At 48.6% G+C, this 13,836-nt stretch overlaps 2 protein-coding genes across 2 annotated transcripts; one reads left to right on the top strand and one right to left on the bottom strand.

Annotated features, from left to right (window-relative positions):
* Nucleotides 1–167: 167 nt before the first annotated feature.
* Nucleotides 168–5,545, top strand: LOC144950830 (small EDRK-rich factor 2-like). Its single transcript, XM_078880944.1, has 3 exons — nt 168–386; nt 2,618–2,720; nt 3,890–5,545. The coding sequence occupies exons 1-3, from the start codon at nt 380–382 to the stop codon at nt 3,981–3,983; spliced, it is 204 nt and encodes a 67-aa protein (XP_078737070.1). The 5' UTR covers nt 168–379; the 3' UTR covers nt 3,984–5,545.
* Nucleotides 5,546–5,990: 445 nt separating this feature from the next.
* Nucleotides 5,991–13,194, bottom strand: MRPL24 (mitochondrial ribosomal protein L24). Its single transcript, XM_078880943.1, has 5 exons — nt 12,880–13,194; nt 10,601–10,696; nt 9,183–9,286; nt 8,049–8,179; nt 5,991–7,428 (listed from the first exon to the last, which is right to left on the bottom strand). Exons 1-5 carry the CDS (start codon nt 13,072–13,074, stop codon nt 7,292–7,294), a joined length of 663 nt encoding a protein of 220 aa, XP_078737069.1. The 5' UTR covers nt 13,075–13,194; the 3' UTR covers nt 5,991–7,291.
* Between the last annotated feature and the right edge of the window lie 642 nt (nt 13,195–13,836).

Raw genomic sequence — 13,836 nt, 5'->3', positions numbered from 1 at the left:
AATCGATACGACGACACGCGCGCGCGCGCTTCGAGCGATTTCTTTTTTTTTGTTCAACGGGATGCCGTTAATTGTCACGGATTTTGAGTGAGGAATCGATAAAGGCGATTAATCGCCCTCACGTAATCGATCTCTATCGTCACGTCACATCCTGCGGAACGGCCACGCCCCTAAACTCCCCCCTAGACGGAAGTGACGTCACTCGCCGCCATCGTCGTAGGGACGTGGAGCAGGAGTCGTTGGGGAAGCTTCGTGTGCGCTGATCTTTCTCTCACACCGCCTTCGTCTTTGCCCCTCCCGCCTTTCCCTCCAGCCACCTTCGGCTCGCGCTCCCCTCGTTCCTGTCGCTCGGCGCCGCGCGACGAACTCGACGACGACGATGACCCGTGAGTCGCGCTCGCCGCCACGATTCGAGATGAGCGGAGGATGGGGGGGCGGTTAGAAATGGTGACGCGGATCGGCGTGCTGGCCGCGCCAATCCGGACTAGCGTTTAAAATGTGTTGTTTTTGATTTGAAGTTGTGTTGTTGTTGTTTTTTGTTAAGACGTGCTCCATAGCTGTCAACACATAGGTAGGGTTTTTATTATACCCCCCCCCCCGTATTCTTGTGCAGGCAAATTGAGTTTTCGGGTCAATACGACGTAGAGCCGTTTCAATAGGGGCACATTTTATAGTGTAGTGTATAGTGTAGTGTATTTTGTAGTAGCGTACCTCATGGGATCTCCTTTGCCAGTTCAAAAATATGAGAATAGGTTTTCCCCCTTTTTTCTAGACAATGCATATACTATTAGAGTACGGTATTTTGCTTGCATTCTGACCACAAGTATTGTGGTTAATGCAGACATGATTCCTTGTAAAAGGTTTCAGATTGGTGGTTTAACATCTTAACACAACTGTTTTGTTGCCAGAAAATAGGGGAAAACCTATTCTCTGTGGCATGCATGTTAACCAATATTGTTTACCCCGTATTATTGTACAGGGGAATTGAGTTTTCAGGTCCATACGGCCTACAGCCGTTTCAAAAGGGCAACAAAAAAACGTGTTATATACTGTATTTGTTTGTGTTTAATCTTGATTTGAAGCTTTGCGTTTCTCTGTCCTTGCGATGGGTCTTTGTAAGGGGCACGGAGTGACCAATAAGGTCTGGTAGGGGCACTGATAAGGGGTTGACAGGTATGCGTGTAGGTTCATGGTTAATGGTTACAAAGTAGTGGGGGATGGGGGTTATGATTTAGGGTTAAAGTTACAATGTAAGGGGGTGAGGCCGTTGGGGGTATTCGTTGGTTTAGCGGTTAGGATTCCAGTTAAGGGGGTCAGCGATTAGGGTTCATGGTAAAGGAGGGACATGGAAATCAGTGCTAAGATATAAAGGTGATGATGAAGGGCATAAGGGTTCGCGCAATGTAAAAGGGTGTAAATGTGTGTATGTTGAATTTATTTCGCACCGTACGTAGCCAAACATGTTAATCGGAGGTGCAGTGTTGAGTCTATGGGCAGTATGTATATTGAACTTCTTTTGCACCGTACGTTGCCAGGCCGAGACGACTACTGTCCCCGCTGATTTCATGGTAAAATACAGCTGTCTAGGTTATCAGCTGTCATTAGCTTCATCCCTAGACTCCAACCTTAATCCTAAACCAACTCTAACCCTGGTTTTTTTTGCGATTAGTTTGTTGTCCTTCCCCCACATCAGGAGTTTTAGCAGGAGTGTTGTAGGGTTCCACTGTGGCGAGATGTTAACTCCCTCGCCTGGTATACAGGAGGTCGTCGGTTCGATCCAGACCCTGACGCCTGCTGCTGTATATTTGAAGTTTCCATGTCCCTGTCCCCGTGGTCGCGTGGATTTTTCTCCGGGTGCTCTGGTTTTTCCCTCCACGTTTAGCATCAACATCACGCATTTAGGTTATTAAGCTGGGGTGCACGCACCCCCTGGGGGTGCGAGATGCCCTTTCGGACAACCAAAGGGGGCTGCAATAAAGATTAAGAATCACTGGTTTGGAGTATTTGGCCGCTATACATTTCCACGTGATAAGCCACTTCGTTGAGCTATCATTTGTGGCCAGGTCACTTCTGAAAAAGAGCTACATAGCTCAGTGGGCCTTACCTGGTAAAAGAAAAAAAATAGTTTGGTAATAGTTTAGTGTGTGGGAGTAAATTAGAATAACCGGAGGTGGATCACTTAACAGTCCTCACAGATGGGTTCACAATCTCTCATCTACCTCGGGGTACTGACCACCTTGCAGCCCACTGGGTTTAGGAGTTAGGGTTCTTGCGTGTTGAAGGGTGGGGAGTCAGAACCGGGGAATCGAACCTAGGTCACCGAACATTTGCATATACTTTAGACAAAGTTTAAATTACGTTTTGGCGAGCACGACTTGATCATAAACGATGCACCAGATTGTTAAATGTTGTGGATTTCTCTCCCAACACACCGGCGTGGTGCTGAAGCAGTAATTGGCACGTTTTTTTGGACCGAATATTCCATCGCAAAGACTCGCACGTTCGTTTTATGTTATCATTGTATCGATTAACAAACAAAAAATCGGATATCGAGCCGATTGATCGTTACTTGTCAAGTAACCGTGTGCCATCGCCTCCACCCCCAAACCACCCTCAGGCGGAAACCAGCGCGAGCTCGCCCGTGCCAAGAACATGAAGAAGAATTCTGAGAAGGGCAAGAAGAAGGAAGACGGCCTCTCAGCCACCGCTCGCAAGCAGAGGTGCGCTCTCAGTCACTACCGCCCACTGGCCTCTCCCAACTACTCCCTCTCCAGCTCTCTCTCTCACGCGTGGCGGCCACCCGTCCTGGCCTATGTGTTGATGGAGAAGGGCCATTGCCTGAAACGTCACCAATTATATATTCAGGGACTCCTCTACTTACGAACGAGTTAGGCTTCAGAGGTCTGCTCGTAAGTCGATTTGTGTTTGTACGTCCAACTTTTTACGCCTGTCGAATCCAAACGTGTTGTTACGACGTGCACGCTAAACATGGGGAATGGCTTTCAAAGTTGTATAATCTCCTGTAGGTGCCACCTGTTCTTCACGTTCTACAGATGTAGATGCCACCACCGCCGTCTGTTGTGTGGCGGTTGAACTTACGTACAGACAGGTTAGTTCGTATCTCTGAAAGTTCGTAAGTCGAGTGTTCATAAGTAGAGTCCATGTGTTTAGTATTTTACAGTTATAGGGGCAGTGTCAGCTCTGATTGAAGTTAGTCGTTGCGATTGTGGTTTATTGTGTAATTGGCAACGGACGGGAATCGCAGTGTGATGTCAACTGTAATGTTCATTTCGATTTAAAGCTTTTGTGACTGCAGGGATTCATATTCTTGGTTCTTTCGGTAAAATCACTTAGAAGGGAAATAATAAAATACTAAAAATAAAAACCAATCAAAATTCTCACGACGTTTCAACTGCAACACAAGCAATCATCATTAGGTGTGGATTGCTGTGGATTTCACACCTGATGATGATTGCGTGTGTTGCAGTCGAAACGTCGTGAGAATTTTTATTGTTTATATTTATTATTTCCCTTCTACGTGACTTTACCGAAAGAACCAAGAATATGTAATGTTCATCTTAATGCTGCTGTATTTGTAATTAGAATTGACCCCAGGTATGTTATGGGGTTGCAATTCTTTGGGCTTCGATTTTTACCTCCACGTCTGACATCGTAATTTGTAATCCGTTTCGGTACAGCTTTATTCGTTCCATTGTTCTAGCGAAATTCGATGCAAAGAGAACCAGTGCGTCATTGTGCACCCAATCGAGGCCTCCCACAAGGCTTTTAAAAGGCCTACCACAGCAGCTCACGAATCAACGTCCATTACTCGCGTGAACCGCGGTGCCGTGTAAATGGGTGGCGCGCGCACTCCTCGCCATCTCCGCAGGGACGCCGAGATCATGCAGCAGAAGCAGCAGAAAGCGGCGGGGGAGCCCAAGGAGAGCGGCGGCGGCGGTGGCGCGGCCGGCGGGAAGGAATAACGAGCAGGGCCGAGCGATGCAGAGGGGTCTCGGGGGAGGGGGAGAGGAAGCGGGTGGGGGTGGTGAGCGCCACGCACTCACGGGTGGCTCCACGGCGGGCCGACGCGCTCATCTCACCTGGCTGCTCCACCACCAGTCCACCTTGAGTCATCACCCCCCCCCCCCACTCCATCCTCTTCCTAACTCGACCCGAGACCCCGAACGATCGTCCCAGCCCCCTAACGTGAGATTTTCGTCGGCGGGGTGTGGCCGGGTGTCGCCCCGCGTCCACCGCCGCCATCGTCGTGATGATGGCGAAGCCCCCCCTCCCCCCAACCCTCGCCCCCTTGGTCCACGAAAGGAGAACGCAGCCCAAGAAATAAACGGTTCTCTCGTGATGCGGTTACGTAGCCGGGGATGTGCGTCTGCGACTCATCTCGGGCTGGCCGACGTGAGCGAGCAGCTTTGTTGGCGACATCCTAACAGACCTTCGGCGTGACATTACAGAGCTCTGGTGACGTCCCTGCATTGGCATTGTATTAAGCCACGTCACTGTGACTGTGCACAACGTAACTTTAATATCTTTTCCCCCTTTTCCATTAATGAAGATCCAGAATCGCGTCGGGCGGCCCGAGACACGAACGGCCTAGGGCAGGCACGGTCAAGGCAAGAGCCGCTTGTTGTTGGGTTGCCTCTCCCTTCTGGTCAGAAATTGTCAGATGTTTAAACTCTTAGTTCCTTTTGTCTTTAGGAGGAATCGTTTTACTCTTTCATTGCATCCCCCCCCCCAATCCACCCCACGAGTGTCACCCCCTCTGGTTAGATGCATGCACACGTGGTGGAAAACGGGGGCGGGGAAGGGGGTTGAGGCTTCTGCAATGAACACGCCCCCCCCCTTAACCCTACGCATGTGCTCCTACTACGTCTCCTACAGGAAGTACGTAGCAAAGACCCCCCCCCCCCCAACCCCCATGCCGGGCTAGACTCGTAAGAGTATCGAATCATTGGTCACGTCTGTGCGTGGTGGGGAGGAAAGGGGTAGTTGTAGCCACCCCCTGGTTTTGCGCTTGAGGCAGATCCGTTTTTAAAAGTCGCGCGCCCTCGCCAAAGTCAGCCCGTACAACACCGACCATTTATTTTCAGAATCGCGTTGAGGCACTGAAGAGGGTGCGTAACGAAATGCGACTAAACAAGCAACGTCTTGTGTGTGTGTAATCCTTTGGCGCGCTGTTGCGAGTGACAACTATGGCATGACGAAGTTGTTTGTGAGCCCACCCCATGCAACACATCTTCCATGCAGCTTCCCACCCCCCCCCCCCCACCCCTTGCTCTTTTACAAAAGTTGTTGCTGACCCTGCTGCCTTTCCCATTGTGTAGCCATGCTATATGCGAACTAGCGTTGTTAATCCTCTATCTGCAGTGCATGCCCCCCCCCCACGCTTGCGGTTTTGTTTTTAAATTTGTAGCGTGTGCGCGCGTGTGTAACCTTAGGACGAAGTAGCCACAGCGCCCACCCCCCACCCGGTTTTTCCTGTCTATAGCTTTATTTTCCCAATATAATGAATAAAGTTTCAAAGAATGTCCGGGCTGTTTGGCGTCCGTTTTAAATGGACTTAGAGGCAAAAGCGTGTGTGTGCGCGTGTGTGCTTATCGTGTACAATTCGGTCGGCGCGTCTGCCTCCTAGTTATTTTTGTTACTGTGCGAGCAATATGATGTAGTTCAGTGACAAAGATGGTCGGATTCACAAATAGCTAGGGTAATGGGGAAGATCATGAAGAATACATGTGAATATGGTTATACAAATGCATTGTTGACCTCCGTGGAATGGGTGTGACCATGTAGAACGTTCAATCAGTTTTATTGCTTCCCGAAACTTAGCGGTTCACTGGCCACCGTGTTTGCGGTCACCACAGAGTCGCTGACCCATTCGGCGTGTGAGGTGCTGCTGATCATGAAACCAACCCACACTTAAAGATGTGTGTGTATATATTTTACTTAAAACAAAACAAGCATGTAAAGATATTTTATTTAAGAATGTTTCACACGCACACGGATAATCTTCCCACAGATATTGAACAGTTAATTGTGTACACACATGGTGTAGATGTGTCAAGATTGCTGGGCCTTCCTTGTGCCACTGGAACAGCCGTGGGTTTATCTGCGATGCAGTTGCTCTGCTAGCGTAAGATTAAAGTTTCCGCATTCACTGATATCGCCTGCTCAGGGCAGAACTAGACATTGTGTGAATCATGTACAAGTCGTGTTGTTAGACACTCTTGTGGGAGAGCATGAGGATGGGAATGACTTGTGTCTGCTTGTGTGTGAGTGCTAATTGGGAGTGGTCGTGATGTGGTTAGCGCCCTGCACTACACACCCAGAGACCAGATTCCGATCATCGCTCGGCCAACATGGGTGTCAAACATCTGAACGGGTCCCAAGCCTCCCCAAGCTTGACTCTGCCTTTAAGTGAGTACCTTGGGCAGTGTCTAAACTTCAGCACTGGGGAGACAATGGTGGCCGGGGGGTGGTGCTGGCCACCCACCCCATCGTTTTCCTGTGCCTGCATTAATAGGTGCTCGCTAACAGCACATCCTCCAACGATCTGTAGAGGCTATACAGGGATGTGTGCTGTGTGCAGTGCCTGGCGAGCGATGCACAGCGTTACAATCCCGCCGACCAATCCCATTTTAATTCTCGGCCACGGCTGACATCAAGTGGCACGTGATATCTGAATCTTAGGTCAAATTTGGCCTTAACTTTGTACATGGTTCAGTGTGAGCAAACATCAGCACTGGCCAAACAGAGGTGGCCGGGCGTGGTACTAACTGCATCATCCCCCTTGAGCGCTGGGATGACCTTAATAGGTGCTCACGTAAGAGCAATTGTCGTCTGCTAAAGGCTATACAGGGGATATTTGTATTTTGTGTTGGAGTTACCCGATGGGTGTGTGTGTGGGTGTGTGGGTATGTGTGGGTGCCCCCCTTGCTGTATGTTCTGCATATATGTGTGTCGATGCGCATGTGTCTATGCGAGTATGTCTGTGCACCCTCCCTCCCCCCTCACCAGCAATTAAATTGTTTAATTGCCACGATTAAATTCACAAATCGATTATTTGTTTGTCTCCACGTACTCTTGTCCGTTAAACCAAGTTATCCATTGGCACGTCGTCGTGTGCGAGGCTCATCGATTCTCACGAGCGATTTGATGATGCGTGTGTGGTGAACAACAATTCACTTCACGACGAACCTTTCAGTGCCCGCAAACTCTTAGTGCTCCGCTACGAAAACCACCAGCGACCGCGCGTACGACTCCAGATCCTCCTCCTCTTCTAGTACCAGAAGGACTTGCGTGGCCGTCGTTCCTCCACGATGCCCATGGCGTCCATGATCTCCTCCTCGAAGGTCTTGAGGGACGGCGAGTAGGTGGAAGCCAATGCATTCTCCGTCGACGTGTCCTTTGGGCCGTCTGCCAGACGGATGCGGGAGGGGAGGGGGTTACTCAAGGAGCCAGTGGCAACCGATGAATCAAAACAGCCGAGGCGACCGGGTGGCTCGGAGCGCCGGGCTTGGCACAGCTGAGACCCTGCGATTAAACCGGGGTCTCCAGTGTCTTCAATTGATGGTCTCAGGCTATAGTGGAAATGAAATCAAAGGACCGGTAAGGTGAAGGAGCCATTCGGCGGGAGGAAAGGTGTTCTTGACAAGGAGGAGTGAAACCGTAAAGAAAAAGACTGCCGAGCCAATGGTCCTAGAGTGTAGATATGCGTAGAGCGAGGATGGAGCGAGACGTTTCAAAGAGTTTGAGGTGTGGGTATGTAGGAGGCTGCACAGAGTGAGCCGGACTGAGAAGATTAAGGAAGAAATAGAGCTGTGAGTGGTCTCAACGAAAGAAGACCGATAAAGGAAGCCATCAAGGGACGGAATAAGTGCATTGGATGCATGTTTCGAGGGGACGGGTTGATGAATAATGATATTACAAGAGGAAGAGGTGACGGTAAAAAGTATGAGAGGAAGGGCCGAACGGCGGTTGTTGTTGTTGTTAGATGGGGAAATGTTTGGGTGGGGTAAGCGGCGATGGACTCGAACCTTTCCACTGCTCGGGGATCATGCCGTCGTCTCGCTGGTACGGCGGCAGGGGAATGATGCGTCCCGTACGCTCAGACACGCGCACCCTCTCGCCCTCGTCCGTGAAGCGCCACTCCACGTTCACCGCTTTCCTGCAGCAGCCACAGCCGCACGCGGAGACGCGTCGGTTAAACTAACTTTTTATTTTACCAGGTAAAGCCTATGTAGCTCTTTTTCAGAAGCGACCTGGCCACGAATTATCGCTCAACGAAGTGGCTTGTGGGAAATTTTAACGCAGCCAAATACTCTAAACGCACGTTTCTAAATGTGGAGGGTAAAACCGGAGGACCCGGAGAAAAATACATGCGAACATGGGGAGAGAACATGCAAACTCCAAATATACAGCAGGCACCAGGGTCGGGATCGAACCCACAACCTGTATACCACCAGGCAAGGTAGTTAACATCTCGGCGCACTGATGCATTTGCACCGCCTGTACACTCATGATCGCTACGCCACTAGCCATTGGCCCTATGCCACTAATTCTAGATTTGAAGCTTTCATGACTGCAAGTATTCATATTCTTAGGTTTTTTCGGTAAAGTCACGTAGGTAAAAAATTCTAAATTAATAAAGTAAAATAAAATAAAAATCACGACGTTTCGGAGGCAACACAAGCTTCCGTCTTCAGGTGGAACCGTCACAGCACGCTTGCCGTAATCAAGTAGATGAGAGATTCCAAGGGATACTACCCCGTATATATACTGGTTGAGGGGGAGGGGGATGGGTCAGGACCGGCCCACTTTTATTATTATGGTAAGGTGCGGCTTGACACTACGGCTAGACTACATAACAAAGGGCTGAGCCTTTATTATGGTAAGGTGCGGCTTGACACTACAGCTAGACTACATAACAAAGGGCTGAGCCTTTGTTATGGTAAGGTGCGGCTTGAGACTACGGCTAGACTACATAACAAAGGACTGAGCCTTTGTTATGGTAAGGTGCGGCTTGAGACTACGGCTAGTCTTCATAACAAAGGACTGAGCCTTTATTATGGTAAGGTGCGGCTTGACACTACGGCTAGTCTACATAACAAAGGAAGATCTGGCTGTGGCCGGTGAATGAGGAACGTCGAGCTGGCGAGCAACCATCTTACCGGTCTGTGGGGTCCACGAGTGCAACGTCGTTGACCAGGAGTGGCGCCTCGCTCGCCACATACATGCCGGAGAAGGTGGGCGTGCGGCCCGTGTAGCGGTAGTGCTGCGGGGCGGAACGGGGAGCAGAGAGGGGAGCGTTGGTGCTGGTGGGGGGCACAATAACATTCTTTGTACTTAATTCTGTGGAGGTTTATGGGTCGTGTAATACCATTGGAACCTCATTTGCCAGTAAAAAATATGATAATTGTTTTTTTACCCTTCTATCTGGCAACAAAACTGACACCTTTTTTTTTACAAGGAGTCATGTTTGCATAGACCACAATACCTGCAGTCGTAATGCAAACAAAAAACATAACTCTGATAATGTATGCACTGTCCTTGAAGTTGATTGGTCCACACCCGAGACAGCTTTCCTTAGAGCCTAGTCTCACATGGGTTGGACCAGATGACGCCAAAAGTCGCACAACTCAAAGACACCGCACCATCAGAGTATGAGAGCTCGGGGTAAGCATTTACACCATTGGAACCTCATTTAATTTTATTTTTCTACATGCAGAGACCGACATAGGAGGGATGCGTATTGTGTGCTTATCTGTTCCACATTCTTAGAGATCTTCAGGACGTTTTTGAGTCGATAAAACTACGTTCCAAGACGTAGCCCAGTTGCCTAAGGGGGTCAGAGACACTGAGCTGCTGCTCCAAAGAATCCTGGGTTTGAATCCAGGTTCTCGCGTGCAGTGCAGTTGCTTTGTTTCAGCCCGGTCACCACGAAAAAAATATTGTCGCGTCAAATTGGAAGTTTCACTTTGGGCTAAAATTAAAGCTGTGGGTAGGGTTTGTATGAGTGGTTCGTTGGCGAGCGGGTTAGGGCTAGAGGTAGGGCTGGCACGAGCGAGACCTTTTTTGCCAGTATCAAAAAAGTACCAACCTTATCCCTCCCCCAAAAAAGGTCCCATCATATAGCTGCTCAGCCCAAGCTATAAATTGCTCTAATATTGCATTGTCTCTGTACTATTCACCTTTTGGCATTCTCTGATCTTACGCTGGTGAGACTAGGCCCGAAACAAGGCTGTCTCTGGTGTAGGCCAATCCGTTTCAAAGCTAATGCGTATATTAGCATATTTTGTTTGCATGTTCACCACAAGTACGTGTGGTTAATGCAGACTTGATTCCTTGCAAAAGGTATCCATTTGGTGTTTGAACATCTTAACAGAAAGGGTAAAACTTATTGTTATTTTTCATAGCACTCGCGGCTTGTCTGTTCGAGGTAATGCTAATCCTTGTGTTTAGTTGGTGAGTGGTTAGGGGAGGTGCTAGTACTGGTAGCTAGTTGGTTAGGTTCAATGGTAGGGCTCGTACAAGTGGCTGGTTGGATAGTTATGGGTAGAGCCAGATCATTCATGCAACGGGCGCGTACCGTGTTGAGTCCTTGTATCACCACCCAGTTCCGCTCCTTGATGATCTGCACCACCTTGCCCTGCTTGCCCGCGTCCTTCCCCTTCAGGATCTCCACCTGGGGCCACACGACCTCGGTGCGTCAAGAGATCGGCCACCTTCCGAGGGCTACATCAGCACTATGACGATTAGAACCGCCATGATAATACAGCGACGGGTAGCACGTGGTAGATGCTGAACTTGGGATTTGTTGAGCGTGAACACGTTCATGCGTTCTCAATCTTTAACCGTCTCTCTGTTCCTCCTCCTTGTGCTCACACTCCACACTGTCACTCGCCCCTCCTTCACTGGAACAAACTTACCCCTCCACATTAAGTGGTTACCTTCGCTCACGAAGTTTCCGCTCCTCGTTCAAAACTCACACTTCTTATTCCAGAGCTCACCCCACGACCCCCCCCCCCTTAATCTCCCCCTCATAACCACCACCACCGTTACTGTTCCTTCTTCATACTTTCATTACAGTATATGGCTATCACTCATTAGCCCCATTCTTTCAATCCATCCATCCATCATCATTTACTGTCAGAATAATTATTCACATTATATGGCTATCATTCATTCACCCCATTCATTCAATCCATCCATCATTTACCGTCATCAATTTCTCTTTCACCAAATTGACGAATCATCACAGATTTGCCCTCATTGCTTCCTCTCTCATCAATTTAATTCACCCCATCTCCACCGTGACATTCATATGTTGGTACCGATGTTATTTCTTTGTAAAGCACCTTGGTTAAAGCGTTATAGATAAAAAGATATTCACCACAATGATGATGCTGATAACCACCACAATGACTGCGATGTCAAGATTGATGGGAGTGCTGATGAGGATTCAATGATCAAAGTTGTCTTTTTTGGTTTAAGCACATGAGAACTCAGGAGACCAGGGCAGTCTCGTGGCCATGAGACCTGGGGCATTATTCTACCAATAGGGGTGGGGGGGGGCGATGATATGTACGATTCCAAATGGATTATAATTGGTGGGTAATTTTCGATTTTTAAAAACAAAATATACGGCACACAATGGGAAACTTTTGCGCATTTCTTCGGGAGATCTTTAACGAACACGGCTAAGCGGGCGGCGCGTAATATTACAGTTTTCCGGTTATCGTTACACCCGCAGCGATAACCGGGGCGGCCGCTGCATTCGAACCGTGAAGCACCGCAACACCAAGTGGTGACCGCACTCCAGATCTCGACCAAGGAAGGAATCGACAATCAAAACATAAGAAGGGCCGATTTAAAGCTTTCGTGACTGCAGGGATTCATCTTCTTGGTTCTTTCGGTAAAGTCACGTAGAAGGGAAATAATAAAATAATAAAAATAAAACATAATAAAATTTCGATTTAAAGCTTTCGTGACTGCAGGGATTCATCTTCTTGGTTCTTTCGGTAAAGTCACGTAGAAGGGAAATAATAAAATAATAAAAATAAAACATAATAAAATTTCGATTTAAAGCTTTCGTGACTGCAGGGATTCATCTTGGTTCTTTCGGTAAAGTCACGTAGAAGGGAAATAATAAAATAATAAAAATAAAACAATAAAATTTCGATTTAAAGCTTTCGTGACTGCAGGGATTCTTTTTGGTTCTTTCGGTAAAGTCACGTAGAAGGGAAATAATAAAATAATAAAAAAAAACAATAAAATTTCGATTTAAAGCTTTCGTGACTGCAGGGATTCATCTTTTTGGTTCTTTTGGTAAAGTCACGTAGAAGGAAAATAATAAAATAATAAAAATAAAACATAATAAAATAATTCTCACGACGTTTCGGCTACAACCCAGCTTAAATTTACGCTCCAAGCTTGGTGGTGTTTCATTCTTCACCTGAGGGCGGCTGCTTGCGTCGTAGCCGAAACGTCGTGAGAATTATTTTATTATGTTTTATTTGTATTATTTTATTATTTTCCTTCTACGTTACTTTACCGAAAGAACCAAGAAGATAAGAAGAGCCGCCGTTATTTTTTTTTAGAATTCGGTTTAACAAAAAAGTAAAAAGAAAACCACCCCTCAATAATTCAATAGCCTCAATGCACGAGACGGTGGCGGTCCTCAATGAAAGAACGTTCACGAAGCGGTCGTTTAAAGAGCCGCATGAGGCTACCCCCCGCAACCCCCACGATGCCCACACCCCCTGAGCGAGAACCGTTGTCACCCACTCAACGATGCTGCTGCTCGCTACCGCTGCTGACGACAATGTTCTGCGGGTGACTGCGGCGTGTCTGTGCCCACGGCCTCACGATATCTCCGCGGAAGATGCTCCACCGCTCCCCGATGGGCTCGGTCAGCACGATGGGCCTGCGGCTGCCCGCCGGGTTGCGCGCTTTCGACGCGAGCGTCCAAGGGCGATTCATGCCGTAGCGGTGGTGCCTCTGCGCCCTCGTCACCGGCTTGACGGCTCGTGCCGCCATGGCGAGCACGGCCGTGAGACGCATCTTCTCCCCTCGCGAACGCGACGTCCGCCTTCGCTTCCTTCCCTATGCCAAGTCGAGCGAGTGCGTTCAGCAGCAGCAGCCGCCAAGACACGTGGGGGTTGACCTCCGGTGCTACGGCTGTGACCCCTTCGCCCCGCCCCGTACACCACGTGATTGGCTGTGACCACACCACTCCCCCCTCTAACCCCACGTGCTCGCCGTCAGCCATTCAGGAGGTGAGAGCTCGGTGGTGGTTGACGATGACGTCGTGGCGGCCATCTTGGTAAGGTGGAGTCCGTCGTTGCGTCATCGCACAACGGCTGTAACTGTACGGGGCGCATGTTAATTGGACGGCCATCTTAGGTAGGGGAGAAATACAGTGCAAGGCTATGTTTTAAATAAAATCGCTAAATAACGATAGAAATAAAACTAATCTTAATAGAATAAACGTGCAGTCTGGGAAGGGAAAAAATCATACAAACCCCAACCTATCCACCCCGCCAACAAGTTTCGAACAACACGGAGGACGTGTAAAAATGACACAACCTACGCGAGTGAGGCAAATGAAAACCACCACCCCATCAACAGTTCTTGAAGAGCTGTCATTGTTGGCCCTTATTGTGTTAAGTTACCGTCAAATAAACTTTTCGCAATTGTGGCAGACTAACAGCAGCAGCAGCAGCGCTGATGCATCGAGACAACCCAAGGACCGGTTCCATCCGAATTGGAACTTATACGATTTACTTTTTCGTCGTTGTAAACTCCAAGTGGGATTACATCCAA

This window comes from Lampetra fluviatilis, chromosome 59 (genome assembly GCF_964198595.1).
Source record: "Lampetra fluviatilis chromosome 59, kcLamFluv1.1, whole genome shotgun sequence".
Taxonomy (NCBI): domain Eukaryota; kingdom Metazoa; phylum Chordata; class Hyperoartia; order Petromyzontiformes; family Petromyzontidae; genus Lampetra; species Lampetra fluviatilis.
Note: the sequence above shows the minus strand (reverse complement) of the source record. Positions and strands in the feature narration are given on the sequence as shown.

What these genes read in the sequence shown, in the direction of transcription:
- LOC144950830 (XM_078880944.1), top strand. An exon ending in GCCACCGCTCGCAAGCAGAG is followed by an intron (nt 2,721 to 3,889) that starts GTGCGCTCTCAG and finishes CCATCTCCGCAG; the next exon opens with GGACGCCGAGATCATGCAGC.
- MRPL24 (XM_078880943.1), bottom strand. Translation starts at nt 13,074, where the DNA reads ATGCGTCTCACGGCCGTGCTCGCCATGGCGGCACGAGCCGTCAAGCCG. An exon ending in TGATACAAGGACTCAACACG is followed by an intron (nt 9,287 to 10,600) that starts GTACGCGCCCGT and finishes TCCGCCCCGCAG; the next exon opens with CACTACCGCTACACGGGCCG. An exon ending in CTCGTGGACCCCACAGACCG is followed by an intron (nt 8,180 to 9,182) that starts GTAAGATGGTTG and finishes TGGCTGCTGCAG; the next exon opens with GAAAGCGGTGAACGTGGAGT.